This window comes from Engraulis encrasicolus, chromosome 11 (assembly GCF_034702125.1).
Source record: "Engraulis encrasicolus isolate BLACKSEA-1 chromosome 11, IST_EnEncr_1.0, whole genome shotgun sequence".
Taxonomy (NCBI): domain Eukaryota; kingdom Metazoa; phylum Chordata; class Actinopteri; order Clupeiformes; family Engraulidae; genus Engraulis; species Engraulis encrasicolus.
In genome coordinates this window covers 7528372-7549621 of record NC_085867.1, presented here as the reverse complement: position 1 = coordinate 7549621, position 21250 = coordinate 7528372, and the positions used below count along the sequence as shown (strand labels likewise).

The 21250-nt window shown below is 44.5% G+C and overlaps 1 protein-coding gene across 1 annotated transcript in view; it reads right to left on the bottom strand.

The window, feature by feature from the left end:
• septin5b (septin 5b) overlaps positions 1-3440 on the bottom strand; it is a 27060-nt gene extending 23620 nt beyond the window's left edge. Inside the window, exons 1-2 of the mRNA XM_063211161.1 lie at positions 3395-3440; positions 3169-3185 (exon numbers count right to left, since the gene is read on the bottom strand). Of these exons, the coding sequence (XP_063067231.1) occupies positions 3169-3185; positions 3395-3440 (63 nt within the window). The remainder of the gene's footprint in view (positions 1-3168; positions 3186-3394) is intronic.
• Between the last annotated feature and the right edge of the window lie 17810 nt (positions 3441-21250).

Below are 21250 nucleotides of genomic sequence, written 5' to 3'. Positions count from 1 at the left end.
GCTTTTTGGGAGGGAGTTATCGTACAAGACCCAAATTGTTGTTTCAAGGCATCAAAATGAATTGAATGAGAACGCTGAAATTATCGTACATCATCGCTTTTTTTGATTGTACAGAGGTCAAAATGGAGAAAATTATGGTACAAAATACAAATACGATAATTATCACATCTGGCTACACTGAACACAGCCATCCCCACACTACACTAGTAGCAGAGATTCTTTAAGTATATAGAGATATGCCAACATAATAGGTTTCTATGGGCACCTAACGTGACTAGGTTCCGGTCTTCCTAAAGGGGCGTGTCATAATGCTCCTAGCATTGAATAGAACAGTCCTTAGGTCTGCCTAAAGGGGGATTTCCCCCCCTCCCCCTTGCAATAATAGAACCCGGAAACAATGGGCCAATGGAACCTCTCTCTCTCTACTCTCTCTGCTAGTAGACCTACTGTAGACAGTAGCAACTCAGAGGAACTCAGACCTACTGTAGACAGCAGCAACTCAGAGGAACTCAGACCTACTGTAGATAGTAGCAACTCAGAGGAACTCAGACCTACTGTAGACAGCAGCAACTCAGAGGATTCCTCATCCTTCCCACTCTTCAGCTTTGTGTGGTCCTGTGGTACTTTTGTTGCATCTGAATTTGTCTCTCTGTCCCTCTCTCTCTCTCTCTCACCCTCTCTCTCTCTGTCTCTCTCTCTTTCTCTCTCTCTCTCTCTCACCCTCTCTCTCTCTCTCTCTTTCTCTCTCTCATCCTCTCTCTTTCTCTTTCTCTCTCTCTCTCGTTAGTGCATTAATTATTATTCTGCCTTCGTTAGCATGAGCTACATGCAGTGCAAGCATGTTGTCTGACACAAAGGCACGCTCGCACGTACACGCACACGCACACGCACACGCACACACACACACACACACACACACACACACACACACACACTCATGCATTTACTATTACTCAAGCTCCTCCCACCTCAACCACCCCTTGCACATGCCCCAACACACATACACACACACACATAGAGTGAGAGTGAGAGTGACAGAGAGAATCTCGTTCTTGGTGACCATCCTCCTCCAGACAGCTGAAGTCAATGACTGCTTGAAGCTGATGCATATATGAGTATGTGTGTGTGTGTGTGTGTGTGTGTGTGCGTGCGTGCGTGCGTGCGCGCGCGCGCGCGTGTGTGTGTGTATGTGTGAATGTGTGTGTGTGTGCGCGCACGTGCGCATTTGTGTGCGTGTGCGTGTGCGAGTGTGTGTGTGTGTGTGTGTGTGTGTGTGTGTGTGTGTGTGTGTGTGTGTGTGTGTGTGTGTGTGTGTGTGTGTGCGTGCGTATGTGTGTGTGCGCCCGTATATATGTGGGGGATTATACATTGTCCAGAAAAGCTAACAGTGGCTGAGAGGGACAGCAGCAGCGTTCCTTCTTTGTGAGACTACAGAATCCATCAGTGTAGACAGACAGACACGCGCACGGACACACACACGCACACACAGACACACGCACACACATTCGCAGAGTGCCCCGAGGCCGTTGAAGCCATCCTGCCATTTTCTGCATGATCTGAGTAATGTGTAGCATAACACAAGAGCAGAGCACAGCAGAGCAGAGCACTGTGTAGCATAACACAAGAGGAGAGCAGTCACAGGGCTCACGGTTCACAATTTAGCAGACCATATATTGTGTGTGTGTGCTTGCGTGCGTGTGTGACTGCGTGCCTGCCTGCCTGCGTGCGTATGTTTGAACCAGAGTGCCTATGTGCATGCATGCATATAATACCAAAGTGTGTGTGTGTGTGTGTGTGTGTGTGTGTGTGTGTGTGTGTGTGTGTGTGTGTGTGTGTGTGTGTGTGTGTGTGTGTGTGTGTGTGTGTGTGTGTGTGTGTGTGTGTGTGTGTGTGTGTGTGTGTGTGTGTGTGTGTGTGTGTGTGTGTGTGTGTGCCTGTATGCATGAGTGCATGAGTGTGACCATGTGTAAGTGCATGTGATCTTGGTATTTGTGGGCAATGGGCATGTGTTTGTGTTTATGCCTGTGGAAGCATCTTTTGTCATATTGACAATTAGTACACACCACTGCACACTGCGTTTCTTGCTGATCACTACACAGTAGAATTCCTCTGGCTCCTCAATTGTTTTAATAACTATGCCACTGTGTGCTGTATCAGTATTTAAAAAAGACCTCAAACATGAAACAGCAAGCATGCCATGACCTAGTAGTCGACTACATCATGTTGAATTACTTATTCGTAATTAAAGGCTCAGCCAAATAAATCCACCAAAAAGAACACAGCCTGCCGAGGTGAACATGCACTAATTTAGTGGTTCTCAACCTTTTTTTTAATAAACGTCTCCTCGATTATATCATAAGCCTGCCAAGGTAATACTGTATGAAACAAGAATTATGGACCAATGGACCATAACTAGTTGCCAATGTACCAGTACTTAGTTGCCAATGCCCCCCAATGGCAACTAATCACTGGCAACTATAACCTCTCCACTGTATCCTTCTCAATGTCCCTCCAGGGCTCCCCAACGCCCCCTGGAAGGCTGTAGAGCCCCCGTTGAGAAACACTACGCTAACTAAACTGCTTGTGTTTTGTGGGGGTCTGCCTCCTCCTCCTCCATACAAACAGCATGGCATGATGGCACAGCATGGCACCCCGCGGCCCGACCTGTGATTACGGAACAGCGGGGTGACGGTGCGCCACTGGCTGCGCAACATCCATAACCTACTTTACAGTAACAGGGCACAGAATGCAGTGCACACACACACACACAACATCCGCTGGCTAGCTGGCTGGCGCGCCACTGATGGGGAAGAAAGGACGGATGGCGACTATTCTATTCATACGCTGCCTGTGCCCTGGATACAGTTTGTTCCTCCTCCTGCTGTTGTTAGCATCGCAGCATGAAGTAATGTAGTAGATGATGGGAATAAATATGTATGTGATGCAAGCGTATAAAGCTTGCAATATGGTCTTACATGAATGTAATATTTGCACGTTTTTCTCGTCTACGCTCTCACACAGTTGTACATGATTCAATGAGATGTTCTTGGGCGAGATATGCAGATGTTCTTTTGCAAGGGTGGAATGGCACGCACACACAGAGATACACACATCCCATGCGCCTACACACGCCCTAAAAGCGGTCTCCGGTGATTGATTTACGCTTACCTCTCCCTCTCCATCTTCTGTCATTGGTGTGGTGGTTCCGATTCAGCGCGGATGACAATGAATCCAACCGCAGGTCAGGTGGAGAGCAACGAGGGAAGACGAGACAAGACACCCCGCCGATGCACACATGCATGCCGACAGAGATAATGGATATGTTAGCCCTCCTTCAATGTATGAGCGTTTAAGACGCACAACATGTTTGTTTTGTTTGCTTTAGCATGCCTACCTGATTTAATCATCCGACTCCGGTACCTACTGGTGTTGCCCGTCATTGTAGCGGCGGAAACAGCTGGATCGACGCCGGTCTCACCTCTCTGTAGCGCTCAAGGGATGGATGGATGAGAGTGGGCGGGCCCTGGTGGTGGATGCTGGATTTAGCGGCTTAGGTCATTAGACAAATGATCTCGATTTTGTTCATTTGTTTGCTTCCCCCCACTATTTATGTTATGAATTGATTATGAACTGCCATTAGCTATAATACTGGCCTGGAGCATCTCCACAGCGTTCCTCTCATCTGTATTGTAATTTGGAACCATACTTACTAGGGCTATAGTGCGCATGTAATGTCCAGTTGCTTCCACAAGGTGTCAGTGTAAGATCGTTTCTACAAACTTGGTTATCATGTGTCAGTATTTTGCGTCTGTTATGGTGGGTTTCTGATCAATAGTCTGACCTTCTTCAATTGCGGTTGGGTAGGCAGAGGACAGAGTATTCGGGTTCTCGTGTGTGTGTGTGTGTGTGTGTGTGTGTGTGTGTGTGTGTGTGTGTGTGTGTGTGTGTGTGTGTGTGTGTGTGTGTGTGTGTGCGTGTGCGTGTGCGTGTGCATGTGTGTGTCCACTCCTGACATTCGGTTGGTGCCAGCTTCTGCTGTTTGAGTTTTATGAATGTGTGGGGTCTGATTCATGGCTGCGCAAAGGACCATTTTTAATGTTTTTATTATTAACTTTTAATTTCCATCCAGGAACAAGAGGGAAAAGAAAGCAGTGGATGTACTGAGGTCAGACCGCACCCTTAAGCCTCACCGAATGTGCAAGGCTCGAGTAATATTAGATGAGGAGGGATTGATTCTTTTTCTCTGTGCAGCACGGAAACGGACCCACCACCACCAAGGAGCCTGGGCAGCGGGGGCATAGCGGTATGTTGTCCCGGGCCCATGAAGATGGGGGGGGGAGGTTGGGGGGGGGTGGTGGTGGCAGAATTGGGTGCCCATTATTACGTTGTATGTATTGGGTAAGGGGCCCTGGCTGTATATTAGTAGTCCTGGGGCCTCATGTACAAAACTTACTTATGCACAAAAAAGCTTCGTAGGTAACTTTTCAAATTTTCGGATGTTCTAATACTGACATAATATGGAAAAGTGCATGTGTACTAATTCCATATGAAATTGGATATAGCACATGTATCATGATGAAAACCTGTTTATGCATGGCTTGATACATTTTCAAATTTTAGGTGCAAACGTATATTTTCATATTTTCACTTACAAAAAGATTCAGGATAGGAAATCTACATAAGTCTTTGTACATGAGGCCCGCGGCTGGAACAATAGTGAGAGAGCAAAGTGGCAAAGGCAGCACAGCGGGACGACTCTGAAAAAAATCCCCCCTGACATTTTCAGGAAACCTACAAGACAGCCACCCAATAGCTAAGCAATGGCTTTGCTACTGTTCCCGAAGTTTCAGCCTTTTCCTGAAACATCAAAGAATTGTTTATTTAAGCATCACGGAGGTTGAGAAAGCTTGCACGTCCTCATACTCCTACTCCTCATCCTCTCCACTGCTCATTGTCTTGTCACCTACATACCACACCGGGGGGAAATGACTGCACTTTCAGAGTTCATATTGTGTAAACCTTCACAAGACAAAAGCAGCTATGAATGCTAGTGGTGACCTAAATGTTATTGTTCTAGCAGACCATGTAAAAAACAGCAAGGGAAAGAGAATGCTTAAGTCTCTCTTGTGCAACGTGATTTACCTGTTGTTTATTAAAACAGACAGAGACCTCCAGACTCATGTGAAGTGTGCTCTGCCTGAGCCTGACTGTGGTCCAGGGTGTATATTGTCCTACTAAGGCAAAGTGCAGTAACTACGCCAACATGGAAACTGAAAAAAATGCCTTCAAAGCCTTAATATTAGGTTGGATATTGTAGTTATAGCAAATTTGACATAGCAATGGCTCTGAAACGGGACCATTTGGACCATAATGTCTCAATATAAAGGAGGTGTAATGAAGACCATTTTCAGTCTAACTCATTTCTTGACAAAATATGCAGTTACTGCACTTGGCCTTTGTAGGGCAGTATAGTATAGTAGTATTCGGATAGTATTCTATTCCGTGTTTCAAAACGTGTTTCAAAAGGTTTCAGAATCAGGATTTTTTTTTCTTCTTCTTCTTCTTCAATCATTTGGCCTGCTGTGGTCTGTTTGAGTGTTGGCTAAGTGCAATTCCAGATTTGTGGAGCAGTTCCGCCCTGGGGCTGAGGAGTCCACTTTCAGCCCAGTCCAGTAGCACTTGTTTACCGGCACAAGGGCAGGATGGGGAGGAGAGGAGAGGCCAGGATGGAGATGCCTTCGGGAACCCAGCTGAAGGGTTATTCTCTCTCTCTCTCTCTCTCTCTCTCTCTCTCTCTCTCTCTCTCTCTCTCTCTCTCTCTCTCTCTCTCATACACCTCTCTCTCTCTCTCTCTCTCTCTCACACACACACACACACACACACACACACACACACACACACACACACACACACACACACACACACACACACACACACACACACACACACACAAAATACAGGGCAGGATGGAGAGGCCATGGGGAGAGGCTTTCAGGAGCTGAGCGGTTCTACACGTGAGGTGAGCTCGGAGTATAGGTCAACTCTGGTCCTCTTTGTTTCTCCCTCCTCCTACACGTGAGGTTGTATATGCATTCAGTAGTGTTGTGTGTCAGTCTGTCTGTCTATCTGTACACTTTACATTTTAATTACTTTTTTTTACATTTAACTTTGACTTGTTGCAATATTTTGGAGTCTAAAATTTCGCAAGCCAGTTAACCATAAAAAAGTAAGTTGCCCTGCTGCTCTAAGTTTGAAATTTAACTCAACTCGAGACTTAACTCAATTTGAGGCTTTCTCAAGTTGAGTTAACTTACAAACTGAAGGCAGCGGGGCAACTTACTTTTTTACATTTAACACAGTAACTTCATGTTTTATCTTGTATCTTATGCATATGTGTGCAACCAGTGAGACAGCTGTTATTGTAACTACAACATTCTATTTTTTAAATTCAAGCAGCCAATCAACTTTTAAGGTTAAGGCATTTTGACTACAGAGCGATTTTCTACAGGGCGATACCTGAAAAGCCTCCTACACTACATACAATAGCCACCAATAAAACATGGTTGATTTAAATTCCTCTTTTTCTAAGATAGCATTGTAATCTTTTATACTTCCAAGAGCTGTAGGTAGCTTTCCTAAATTATAAGTCACTTCGGATAAAAGCTTAAAACATTCTTGTTTGAAGTTTTTGTTTTTCTCAAGATAATATTGAAATCTTATATACAGTACTTCCATGAGCTAGATAGTTTTCCTAAATTATAAGTCACTTATAAAGACAAAAAGTCTAATGTGTTGTTGCATCATGAACCCCTCACTCTCCTCTGGCACTGTCCCCTCCGCCTTCAAACAAGCAAGGGTGACACCACTACTGAAGAAGCCTACACTGAACCCTGCTCATGTCGAAAACTACAGACCGGTCTCACTGCTTCCCTTCCTATCCAAGACGCTAGAAAGGGCAGTTGCAAAGCAGGTCACCAACTTCCTAAACCAGAACAGATTACTGGACCCAAAACAATCTGGTTTCAGAAGTGGACACTCAACTGAAACTGCGTTACTCTCAGTGACTGAAGCTCTAAGGACTGCAAGAACGGAAGGACTATCCTCTGTCCTCATCCTACTAGACCTGTCTGCAGCCTTTGACACAGTCAACCACAAGATCCTCCTGAGGATACTCACGGCCATGGGAATCACTGGCGTTGTCCACTCATGGTTCAACTCCTACCTATCTGGACGCACCTTCAGTGTGTCATGGCAAGGGAAACTGTCTACGACTCACACCCTCTCCACAGGCGTACCTCAAGGATCAGTGCTGGGGCTCCTTCTGTTTGCAAGATACACCTCCTCCCTGGGACGTGCCATTTAAACACATGGGTTCTCCTACCACTGTTAAGGCGGATTCATACTTGGCGTGACTGGCGCTAGCCTCCTTCATACCTCACTCACGACCTCACTCGCGCCGTCACGTGACCCAAAATGACGTCACACGCCGTGGCGCGAGCTGCCGTGGCGCGAGTTCGTGCACCCCACATTTTTTGTAACTTGGCGTGCGCCTCTTTGCAACTGCACTGCAGTTCCGTATATTTTCTGTGCACTCTGCATTTGCTGTGATGTTGGCTTGGTTATGTCCTCTTTTGAAAGTCGCTTTGGTTATAAAGCGTCTGCCAAATGCAATGTAATGTAATGTAATGTAATGTAATGCTGTGCATGTAATGTGCAGTGGTGTATTACTGTGCTGTCTGATGTGTGGGAGCCCATGTGGGAAAAATGGCAAAGAACTTACAAAAATAACATACGGTATGCCATGTATGATTTACTCCTGAAAGTGCCCCCTTTTGGTGTTTTCTCATACATAATTATGATATGTATGTAATATATGTATGAAACATACAAAGAAATTAATTGTTTGCACATTGCCTGTAAATACCATAAACAATTTGTACTTTATTCATTCATTTAGTTAATGTAGTAAATGTACTTAACAATGTATGTCTTTTTTCACTGTCTTATAAACATCTTTTAGAATTCATAAAAAAAACTTGTGTAAATCTTGTGTATGATTTTACAATATCCTTTCCATATGGGAGGTCTGTTTCCAGGCCACTGGGAGGGGGGGCTCTATCTGACTTGCAGGAGGACAGAATGAGGCCATAGGAGCAGCCATCACAACAAGATGAAATTCCATTGAGAGTAAATTGGAGTTGTCATAGCAACACTGTTCCAGTCACGCCAATCATATCCAGGAGTGCTTATGAGTGCTGGCCAGCAAGTTGACAAGGACAATGAAGGGCCACCTATAAATCTGTACAAGACATCAAGATTATGATGTTTATTTTTTTTGTGAGACAGTGTGAGATGGTGACAGGAAGCAAGTGGGAGAGAGAGAGATGGGGGGAAGATCAGGAAATGACCTATAGCGCCGGAATCGAAACCTGGTTCCCAGCATAACAGTCAGTGCCCTAAATATTTGAGCCATGGCCGGGGCCTAAAATTGTGTTCAATAGTGCCCACTTTTATTAGCCTGACTGTCATTGACTTTTCAGATCTCTTCGTGACTTAGTCTGACTAAGACCATAACAAGTAACGTTTCCCAAATGTTATGGTTGACCCACCCCCCTCGGTTTGCTACTGGTTGACTGGTGTCCGACAAAGTGGGTGAAGTCCCGAGTTTTTTAGGGGATCAGAAATTATATTTGCATTGCTATAGGTCTGACTAGAAGCAACACCATTACATTGCTAGGAGGGCATGGCAACACTTTGATATCCCTATCCAAAACCCATGGATTGATAGAATCACTAATAACTGAATTTTTATTACACTATTCATATAACTTACAACTCAAAATGCTTCAACATCTGTGACCATTTTTGTCATTTTATTTTTATGCTATTTGAAAATTGTGATTTTGAGTATAGTGCTCAGTACATCTGGAGATGCACAGCTCGTGTGAAACTTCACTGTGTGCTTGCGCTGCCCAAACGTGCACCATTTCCCAATGTCAAGTGTTCTAGCCTTGGTAGTGCGTGAAACGCCTAGTGTTTGGATACAAAAGACGTCATTAAAGTCCCATAATGTAGACAGCGTCCTTATTTTGCCTTGGCCCGACCCGGCCCGAGGTCTCTCGCCCCTCCGTGGTGTGAATGATGGTGACGTTGATGAGTTGGCTTTGGTGTGGCCGGTGTTGTTTAAGGTTCTGCCCTCTCTGTTGTCCTTGGCTCAGCCTGCCTCCATGCCTCCTACTCAGCCCAGGCTGCCCCACACACTGTCCCCCTGTTCAGGGTTGTCCTGGGGGAGAAATAGGGCCCGGGCACTTTTGGCTTAAAGGGGACCCCTCATAATTAATGGCACAGAACTGACTCTCCGGTGGGCCCTGCACCCTCGTGGGCCAATATTTCAGTTTTTTTTTTTTTAAGTACATTTCTGAAAATGGGGGCCCACGAGGGTGCGGGGCCCACTGCGAAATGCCCGCTATGCCAGATGGCCAGTCCAGCCCTGCCGCTGTTTGAAGTGGCTGCTGCTGGGCTGTGGCAGTGTGGCAGGACATTAGGGTCAGGCGTAAGTTGTGGCCTCTGGTTTCCTGGCTGTGTCATGGGTGACTGTAATGGATGGTCCCTACTGTTGTGCTAACACTGCACTGCAGGCATCTGAGTCACACCACAGGGAAGCACCTGTGTCCCGCTGAGGTCATGCCTGCAGTGCAGTGCGGAACTCGACAGAATTCCAGAATTCAATCCAGAATTCCACACCAGGTGCACATGAAGGGAAGTACAGAGGCATCATGGCACACTATCATTAACTGATAACCCTTTGTTTTAGAAGACTAGACAGCATTCCAGTGTCCTCAGGTGTGAAGGTGGTTATTGTATCCAGAGCCGGATAAACGCACAGGCTAGATATGGCTGCTGCCTAGGGGCCCCCACCTGCCAGGGGGGGCCTGATTGGCCAAAAGTGAAAAATTGCAGAATTGCGACAAGATGCAATGTTGGAAAATGTATCTGTTGTGTTGAGCACAGTTGGTAGACATGTTATCCTTAATTCTTATCTTATAATTTTGACACTGTCTATTTAAATTTGTCGCAAAATTTGCCCTCTGGGGCGCCACAGAAACCAGTAACCTAGGTGGCCCAGGTTATCTTAATCCGGCCCTGATTGTGTGAATCTTGCTGTAAAGGAGAGTAGAGCTGCCCCACTGCGACTTGAACTCGGACATTCTGGGGTGCCACACCACACCAATAGGCCATGGTTTATATAAACTTTATTACAGGCTCAAGGCCCACAGGAGAGACAGCACAGTACATAGATCAATAAAACAATACATCACACATTCATAAATACACATTTTATACAAAAATATATATACAAATAAGCTAGTGAAGGCACACATGCCAGTGTTCCCATATTTTAGACATGTACCTCACAGAACTACGTTTGTTAGTGTGGCAGTCAGAGTGGACCCACAACCCTAGTGATGGTCGCTCCCTCACAAATCTGTACAAGAAGTTTGTGGTTTACTCTAGGGTTCATTGTTAAATTATGGAACTGGAGAGAATTCCAGAATCCTACTAGCCTAGTAAAGTAGACGAACCCGGCTAGTGCCAGAAAATACTTCTGCTTGACGGGATCGTTTTTGCTTTTCTTCTACTTTAAAACGTGTGGTATACAATAATTTCTTGGAAAAATTGCAAAAATGCCAAAAAATGTTAGTAAATGTTAGTAAATGTTGAAAAGGGTAATTTTCTCTCTCTCTCTCTCTCTCTAGACACTGAGACTTGGAGTAGGTTGTTGATATTTAGGCTCAGCAGCCAAATACGTTACACCCCTCCGGATGGGCCAGTTGCTACAGCAACAGCTTGATTGGCTGTGGATTGTTTAGTGCAATGTGCTGCAAGGCACGTTGTTTGTTTTCAAAGCCAAAAATGTGCACAGTTTCCCTGTTGATCACACACGCACGCACACACAGACAAACACACACAATCAGAGAGAGAAGAGAAAGAGATACCCTTACACACACACACACACACACACACACACACACACACACACACACACACACACACACACACACACACACACACACACACACACACACACACACACACACACACACACACACACACACACATACATGCACACACACATACACACACACTCACACACACGTACACATAGACGCACACACACACCAATGCACACACGCCTGCTTTCGCAGCGCAATCATACACACACACACACACAGGTACATGCGTATACAGTGTATACAGTTATATACACATACGTATGCATGTGCATGTGTGTATACACGTATGTGTATATAATACACACATGCACACATACGCGTATGCAGGTATGTGGGTAGATGACGTGACGTGTAAATTTTGCTGTCGCAGGCTCTTAAAATTAAGTAAATTCATGCTTTCAAAATTGTCAATGCTTTAAATGATTAAACTAATGTTGTTGTTGTGAAAAAGTAATGTGTAATAAATACAGAGCTTAAATAAGTATACTTAATTTTGAGTCAAATGTCACATTTGTCCTATGGTGTGACTGAGGCAAGCCTGGTTCTCCATATTAAATTTTTTTAAAATAAATAACCAAAGCTCAGTCATTTGTCTAAACAACCCTGGCATGTTTTTCAAGGTGTCTATTTTAGCAAGTGGCAATGCTTATTTTTTTCCCTGTTTTTCTGAGACCGTATGGACTTATGAAACTTTGTCGCAGAAAACAATGTCCTGTGGTGTGACATCATATTTTGGTTAATTCTGTGGATAATTATCTATTGTTGAAGCTCCAGCGGTACATAAATTGTGACTTTAGACCCTTAAGAAGCCAATGACAAGGGTGGATTTTAGATTTTTCTCTCAGAGTTCTTCAGTCAATCAATTATGTTTTGCAACCACAAGATGTATTAGTTTTGTAGTCCTTTGGTGTGACAGCCATAACATACATTTTGACAATAGTGTATATTTTTCATATTTTTTTCTTATGTAGATGTATGAAAATGCATCTTACTAAAGGTGAAATTGTATTTCAGTTGGCAACGACATGGCTTTAAATTAACTCAAAAGCTCAAAAGTCCTATGGTGTGATGGTAAAAGTCCTATGGTGTGATGGTAAAAGTCCTATGGTGTGACACTTGGGAGTATCACACCAAAGGACAAACAGGTCACACCAATGGACTAGATATTTGATAAATAGCTTTTAAAACAACTGGTAGTACATATTTTTTTTGTTTTGTTGTTTGACTAGATAAATATTGTGTATTCAAATTACTTCTTCCTTTATTGGCCTTTGGAATTTATACTTTGATGCATTGTTGATGAATATTTACTGTTGATTCTAGATACGGTCAAATGATATAAAATGTCATTAATGCTTTGAAACCATAAAATATAACGGTAACAGTGAAGGAAAGATCAGTGAGAGAGTATATAGAGAAGTATAGATAAATAAAGTATGCTGTGGAGAGCTCAATATACAGCATAAATGTGCTGTCCAGCTTGAGATACCAAACAGGCACTGGCCACTACACACTACAGGTTCAATGGTGTGACAGTCATAGCATACCTACAAAAGTGTCATGCCAAGGTCACACTTCAGTATGAGTCTTATGAGCTCTGCAGGTTACATTTAATGACCGCATGGCTGTCATTAAGAGTTACGATAGGCTGATCATCGACGATTCAAAGACTTATAAGTGTAAAGTGTAGGTCCATATTGACTACAACATTATATTATGATCAAAAGACAAAATAATCATGTTGATATATTTGTTTCTGGCTCAGTTTTGCATTTCTGTCCTTTAGCGTGACATGAATGTCCTACGGTGTGACGTGTTTTAAACGCTCAAATATTTGTTTGAGCTAAACAATATGTTTGATAAACACTGAATATTGCATTAGGGAAGAACAAATTATCGTCCCTGAAAAGTTAGTATAAATTCGGACAATTTTGAACATTTAAAAGAAAGATATCCCTGTTTTTCCTCGAAGGTTTCTAATAATCTCACATCTAATGGGGAAAAAAAATACTTAAATGGTAATTTCTCATTAAATTAAGACTTTAAAAAATTGCAATAAATATGAAGAGTGTAACAATGTTTATAAAACTCCATCAAGCCATTTCTACATTACTTAATATATTTATTTCTTAACGTCACACCCAAGGACATATTTTCAGCAAATTGCTTTATCAACGTAAATAAATAATCAATGAATAGACCAACATTGTGACCACTTGGATTTTTTGAAATATTAATTGCTGCACTAAGTAGACATATACTTTTTTTCCTCATAAACAATGTTTTGTGAAAAAAATGTTTTTTGCTGCCTATCCGTCATCTACCCATGTACCTGTGTGTGCAAATCAATTAGTCATCGTCCCTACACCAATGAAAGGCGAATGAATGAACAAATTTACAAGAAAAGATAGAATCACATGCAGATCAAGACTGGGTTGTTTTCTTTTCTCTGTTTGCGAAATGCATGGATTTTCTTCCATTTTTTCTGCATGGAAAAACACTTGAAACATACAAAAGAATAATTCAAGCTAAATATCTCATTCCCTTCGTAAAACATGTTTGTTCTTCCATTCAGTAAAATCATGTCTAGAAATCTGCATTGTGGCTCGTATTCGTGTAAAACAGCATATATATAAACAAATTTAAGCAGTACAAAAAAGGCTTACAACAGTTTAAAAGTTTATCTTCTCCACCCCTTCCCCTGTGACACTATTCTCATGATTTTGGGCAGTCAGCCAGACAGTCGGTTGACTGAACACTGATCAGCGAGGACACCGTATGTGTTTACCTTGAGGCCAGGCTGTCTGGAGTGTGTACGTTGCACGTTGCAGCACGGCTAACCCCCCAAAGAAACAAACAAACACACAAACAAAGACATAAACCCAATCAGCACCTCAGCCTATGCTGTTTGCAGCACACCCACCCATATCCACCCATAGCCCCCAGCAGCAGCAGCAGCACATCCACCCATACCCAAGGCTGCAGTCTCCACCGAGCCGACCACCTCTCCTTTGTCTCCCGGGCCGTCAACATGCAATCAGCCCAGCGAGAGCAAAAGCCAGCCACACACCCTCACCACCCTACCCTCACCTTCACCCTCACCATCCCACCTGACTGCCCTCCTCTGCCGTCCACTCCACTCTCCTCACCCCCTGCTCAATTCTTCTCCTCTCCAAGATTTAGGGCCAGTCAGAGTCCAGCATCTACCCACCCTGTCCCCTCCAACTCCGCTCTGCCCTGCCCTACACTCCCCTCCCCTCTCCTCACCCCGCTCCAGTCCGCTCCAGTCCGCTCCCCTCTCCCCACCCCGCTCCACCCCTCTCGGCCCTCCAGTCCCCTCTCCTCACCCCACTGCGCTCCAAGATTTAAAGTCAGCAACAAGCGTCAGCCACCATCCAGTGCAAACACCCCGACCCAAAAACCAGCCCGACTCTATGCCCAGGCTCCACCACACCCCTCATATACCCCCCGCTCCACTCCTCTCTCCCCTCGCCCCCCCCCCCCTCCACTCCTCCACTCCTCTCTCCCCTCGCCTCCCCCCCTCCACTCCTCCACTCCTCTCTCCCCTCGCCCCCCCCCCCTCCACTCCTCCACTCCTCTCTCCCCTCGCCTCCCCCCCTACACTCCTCCACTCCTCTCTCCCCTCGCCTCCCTCCCCCAACACTCCTCCACTCCTCTCTCCCCTCGCTTCCACTCCTCCACTCCTCTCTCCCCTCTGCTCCGCTACAAGATTTAGGGCCAGTCAGCGGCCCGCCATAAACAATGGCACAAGCCCCGCCGCCGCACAACAAGAAAACAAACACGAGAAGCAGCGGGCAGCAGACTCCCTTGACTCCAAGCTAGCTCACACACACACACACACACACACACACACACACACACACACACACACGCACACACTACTAACCCCCAACCCAGTGTTGCCGCCGCAGACCTAGAAAACAAACACGAGAAGCAGCGGGCAGCAGACTCCCTACACTCCAAGCTAGATCCCACCAACCCCCAGACCCAGGGCCGTAACGAGACATTTTCAAATACCGAGATCAAATACTGCATGCTGTACTGTACACTGTACATTTAGAATGCTTCAAACCAGGGGTGGGGAACCTTTTCCATTCATGGGGCCACTTCAAATTCATCCGAGGGCTGTAAATGTCCTCCGAGGGCCATATTATGAACACAAACCAAGATTTCCCAATGCAATTTAGGCCTATATTGAAGGCAGCTACCTTTAAAACAGTCCTCACCTTCTCAAAGACCCCTGAATATAACTTAATTGTATTGCAAGTTCATATTTCATGTGAAGCTGCATAACATCCAAATCATATCGGGAGCCGGATAAAACGACCTCAAGGGCCGCAAATGGCCCTCGAGACAGAGGTTCCCCACCCCTGCTTTAAACTCTTCAGTCAAACTCTTAAGTTCGTTTTCATGAATCACTGCCTTGAGGATAAATGGGGGCGCAGTGCAGGAGCCCTGTGCAGGGTTGCCAAATGCAGATGATCACAACCCAATTTATGCTCAAATCCCACCCAGAGGAATTAAATATCACCCATCATCTGAATTGCTCATACATCTGCAGAAATACCCAACCTGAACTACCGACCGACTATATTCCCAGAAAAAAGGAGATATCCTCTGCACTCCTGTACTTCACAATCTGGTGCGTCACGGGAAAGGATTAGTAATAGCAGGCAAAGAAGAGAGTCACCAGAGCATCTTCAGATGTGGACCTTCCGAAAATGTGTCGATATCGCGATATCACGGCTTGCCATACACGTGTCGCAAAAGTTGTGTACATATCGCTAAAAGTTTTTAATTTTTAATTGTTGCAAATTTGGTGAAAAGGTTAAAAAATGCATAAAAAATGTTGACATTTTAAGTTGATGCTAAAAAATAATGTTGGAAATAAAACAACGCTGTTAGTTGTTTTAAACATGATAAAGTGCAGAATGGCAAGTAGAGAGGGGAAAATATATGTATATATTAAATATCGCGAGTAATATCGATATCGCAGTATAAAGTCATGATATCGTGTATCGCATATTTTTCTATTATCGTGCAGCCCTACTTCCAATGATATAGTGAGTCATTGAGACCTTCAGAAGACGTGAAACGTCCGGTGACTCTGTTCTTTGCAAGATTATATTCCCAACCTGAAATACAGACATCAGATCATATTCCTGAACAGTCCACTTTGGTGGGAAACTGAACAGAATCTGGCAACCCTGGTCCTGAGTTGTTGAGAGTGAATTGTAACTGACTGAGCTGCACAGACCCCAGTCTGTAGCCTACTGCTGTTGCCTATAGCCCATTGCCACACTACACCACACTACACTACACTACACCACACTACACCATGCCACGGCACGGCACGCCATGTCACGCCACGGCATGCCACACCACGCCACACCACACCACGCCACACCACACCACACCACACCACACTACATTACACCACACCACACTACACCACACCACACTACACTACACCACACCACACTACACTACACAACACCACACTACACTACACCACACTACACCATGCTCTGCATGGCTAAACAATGATGGGAATATCCTGTCTGGTCCAGAAACAAAAGTGCAGTAGTGGGTTGCTGGAGAGGGAGAGGGTCCACATCCACAACAGGGCCTTCCTGTAGCTCTGCTGGGCGGGGGGTGGGGGTGTACTGAGGGGGATGGAGACGGGGAGTGGGAGAAGGGTAAGGAGGGGGTTGAGGCAGGCACAATATACTGTAGGTGTGTTTTATTTTATTTGTTTTTAAATTGCAGTTTTTCGATATTGCTTACACACAATTTTCGGAATCAGTTCTCGAATTCTCAAAACTCTACACACAAATCTCCATACCTCACACACAGCGGCCAAAACTCCTCACTACCTGTGAAAAATGCACATCTTGTCTCAAAACAATGTACTCTCTTCTAAAAAGGTCATTTTGTTCTCAAATGACACACACAAGCAGTCATTTTAATACACTCTTATGTGAACCATTGAACAGTAATATGCACAAGGTAAAACTCTATACTCAACTTGACACACAGTAGAAACTTATTTTCTTCACTGTTCTACTTACTAAAGAGGGTATTTTTCTGTAGTAAAATACTGAAATATTGTTTTTAGACTCGGAGTACACAGATGTGTGGCAAAAAATATATTTACATATTTTTCTGACATTTAAAAAAATGCACTAATTTATTGTAAAATATTGGGTAACCACATGAAAGTGATCTCTTGTATAACATATTTTGGAGTTCAAAAACTAAACAAATGTGTTTTCTCACTGCATCCACTCATGTTTTCATCAATATCACATGCAATGTGTGTCCTTATGGGGTGATGATTTCAGATTGTAAACCGGTATGAAGACAGTTTGCCCATGTGATGAGGAAGTGAACATAGTATGCCAGTTGATTTTAGTATTTTGAATGGCAGTGTGTTCAATGCGACAACCAGAGATTTTCTTCATGAAAATTGTGTGTAATCCAGAGAATTGTGTGTAGTGGTTTGAAAAGAGTGTGTTTTAAAATGGAAATGTGAGTGTAAAGAAGGAATTGTGCTTAGTGTTCAGTGACATTGGTTAGGGGAGTTGGGAAATGGGTGAGATGTTCCGAGAATTGTGTGTGAAGTACCAGAACTTGTGTGGAAGCAATCGAGAAAAACTGTAAAGGGTCCCCACTGCCAAGACAGTTCGTTTGTCTTCCTGTGGTCCTAATTCAAAATATATCACAACATTTCAGATTAAAAACCATACAAGTACATACTCATTACAAAATAGAGAATTTAGACGTACACCCTATATAGAAGGTTGAAGAATTGTGTGTGTGTGTGTGTGTGTGAGTGTGTGTGTCTGTGCACGCGCTGGGGAACAGGAGATGTGGAGAGGGGAGAGATGCTGGGGCTGGGGAGAGGTGACATGGAGGGTAGGGATGTGGGATGCATCTGCCTTAACATCGGTACGGGCCGATATTTGACACTTCTCGACACATCGGGCATCGGTCTGATGGGTAAAACTGGGCCGATATTGACGCAGATCTTTCAGTCCACCACGGTCGCCACGGTAACGCATATCACTGATACAGCAACAACGGTCTCGAGCGTGTCAGGGAAGTTGGTAAAGGGCTCACCTCTGAATGCCTTCAGCTACTCAAGCTGACACAATACAAGTAAACAGTCAAACAATGCCTCTAAAATAAACACGTAAACAGGGAAGCAATCTTTCTCCAAAGGCAAGTAAACCGACAAACGCTATCTCTTACGAAAACATGTAAACAGATAAACAGTCTTTCCCTAAACACAAGCCATCGGGCAAACACTATCTCTTAAGGAATACGGCCAATATGCAAACAGTCTTTCCGAAATTGGACAGTAAATAGCCAAACATCCCTTTACCAAAAATAGGAGTGTGAAAACATTCTCTTGGGAACGGGCACCCAATTTCAAGCTACTATCAAATCAAAGCTAATAGCCTGCTAAAAACCCAGAGAAATTCAGTTTGGTGGTTAACATCAGCCTTCCATTGAGCATATTTATTTTTGTCACTGTCTCTCTGTCTGTCTGTCTGTTTGAGGTCTGTCTGTCTCTGTGTCTAGTCCATCTGTCAGCCTGTCTGTCTGTCTGTCTAACACTCTCTCTTTCTCTCTCTCTCTCTCTCTCTCTCTCTCTCTCTCTCTCTCTCTCTCTCTCTCTCTCTCTCTCTCTCTCTCTCTCTCTCTCTCTCTCTCTCTCTCTCTCTCTCTCTCTGCAGTGTCTAGTCCCTCTGTCAGCCTGTCCACAAAGTCTATGGAGTGTGGAATGTGAAAAACATACACCAGGGCTGGACTGGCCATCTGGCATAGCAGGCATTTCCCGATGGGCCCTGCACCCAGGGGCGCCGCTAGGAGGGGAAAGGTGATACACTTTCTAAGGGCCCAACCACTGACAGTAGGCCCAGAGAGGTTGCTGATGACATAATTTTAATAATAATAATATTGCTCTTTTTAGACTTTTCTGATAATATTCAAAATTGAATCCTGTATAATGAACCAATTAGATTAGGTTTATCGAGTTCCATAACTTTTTTCTCGAGTTCTTCATCATATCGTTATATTGTCCTCCCCCCGCTTGTGAAATGGTGCAGTCCAGTTCTGTCAAACGCGCGATGCCTTAAACCTGCTGCTACATGACTGCCTGACCGGTGATAGCCTACGCAATCAACGCAGGCCCAAATTGGGAGTCTTTCATAGGACCCAACATTTCTGGCGGCGCCCCCTGCCTGCACCCTTGTGGGCCCCTATTTTCAGAAAATGTCATGACATACACACACTGCTATGGCACCACCCATATTAACTCACCATGGAAACTGGGCATCGCACAGGACAGTAGGTATTTCTACTTTGGAATATATAATACAGACACAGCAGGAGTTTAAAATGTTTCGCAATAAGAGTCATGTCAAGAGTCCAGAAGTGTAGAAGGGAGTAGAGTAGCCACATATTCTACCATCCATCTTCCATGTGGGCCTGACAGCAAGGAGCCCCAAAGACTGGCATCTGATATGAAGCTATCAGGGAGAGGTGATGCGAAATATGCATCCTCTTGTAAGGTGTTTGGGTGTGACCTGTTTTCAGTTTTTTGCTTTAGAAAAATAATACGAATCCTTATTCTTTCACATTGAGATTCACTGGTTTTGGCTCATTTTCTGACAGGAACACGAATCTGAAAAGAAGTGAGAGGACCCCATAATGTCCCACCAGTGGAACGCTGTAATAGTAGGCCAAATTGAAAAGTTAACTATCATGGTACTACACTTTTAGCTGCAAAACACCCTTTGCTTTGGACATGCTTGTAAATTAGTTTATTATTTAGCAAATATTCATGAAAATATCAATGTTGGCAGTAGACAGCAATTCAATGAGCAGCATAGTTGCAATACCTACTCTGGCCACCGTCCTACACAGTGCCCCTCTCACACCCTAACCCTTTAGGAATTCCTGTAGCTTGCATTGTACTGTAGCGTTGCAAGTGTTTCTGATAAATCACAACGCTACTGCAGTGGTGTGTGCTTCCAATAATCATCATCATCCAAGTGAGTCATTGGCGGCCGCACTCTCCCACTCAAAGTCCCAGCCCATGTTGTGTTTTTTGGCAGGGCCGATTAGTGCTCCATGAACATTGTTGTTCCTTTGACCACCATCGCCACCACCCAATGGCGGAACAATTGCACACAGAGGGCAAACCACTGATAGCCCCCCACCCCCCGACATACAGTCTGCCAATGTCATAGTAGGGCCCCCACTACCAATACAGGAAGTCCCTGGGACTGGACCCAGGGGTAAATGCCCTGCTTGCCCCCAGCTATAGCCCCACATTACATTATTACATTATATTGCATTTGGCAGACGCTTTATAACCAAAGCGACTTTCAAAAGAGGACATATTCAAGCCAACATCACAAGCAAATACAATGTGCACAGGAGATATACAGAACAATAAGTGCAGTTGCAGAGGGGTTAGTTTTTTTTTTTTTTTTTTAATTAAAGAGTAAATAACGAGTACACACACACAAACTAACTAAACTAAACATCATGTCAGGAGTCTGCCCTGGGGCAAGGCCAGTTCAAGCATTAGTCTAGTAGATTCTCTCGAAAGAGGAAGGTCTTCAGTTGTTTCTTGAAGGCTGCAAGAGATGTGCTTAGTCTTGCTGCCTCTGGGAGACCGTTCCACCACTTGGGTACCACAACGGAGAACAATCTTGACTGGGAGTACCTAGAGCGACTGGATGGCAGAGCCAGACGGCTTGTGCTGGATGAGCGCAGTTCTCTTCCAGTAACATAGGGCGTTAGTAGGTCCTTCAGATACGCTGGGGCCGTTCCTGTGATGGTTTTGTAGGCAAGGGTCAATGCCTTGTGCTTGATCCGGGCGGCGATCGGTAACCAGTGCAACTCAATAAATAGAGGAGTAACATGGGTCCTTTTCGGTTGATTGAATATCAACCGTGCCGCCGCATTCTGGATCATCTGCAGAGGTTTTAGCGCACAAGCAGGTAGGCCTGTCATGAGTGAGTTGCAGTAGTCAACGCGGGACAGGACAGTGGCCTGCACCAGTCGTTGTGTAGAATATTGTGTCAGCACAGGTCTGATATTCCGTACGTTGGACATCTGGAATCGACAGGTCCGGGTGACTGAGTCGATGTATTTGGAGCATGACAGCTCATCATCAATCATGACGCCAAGGTTTT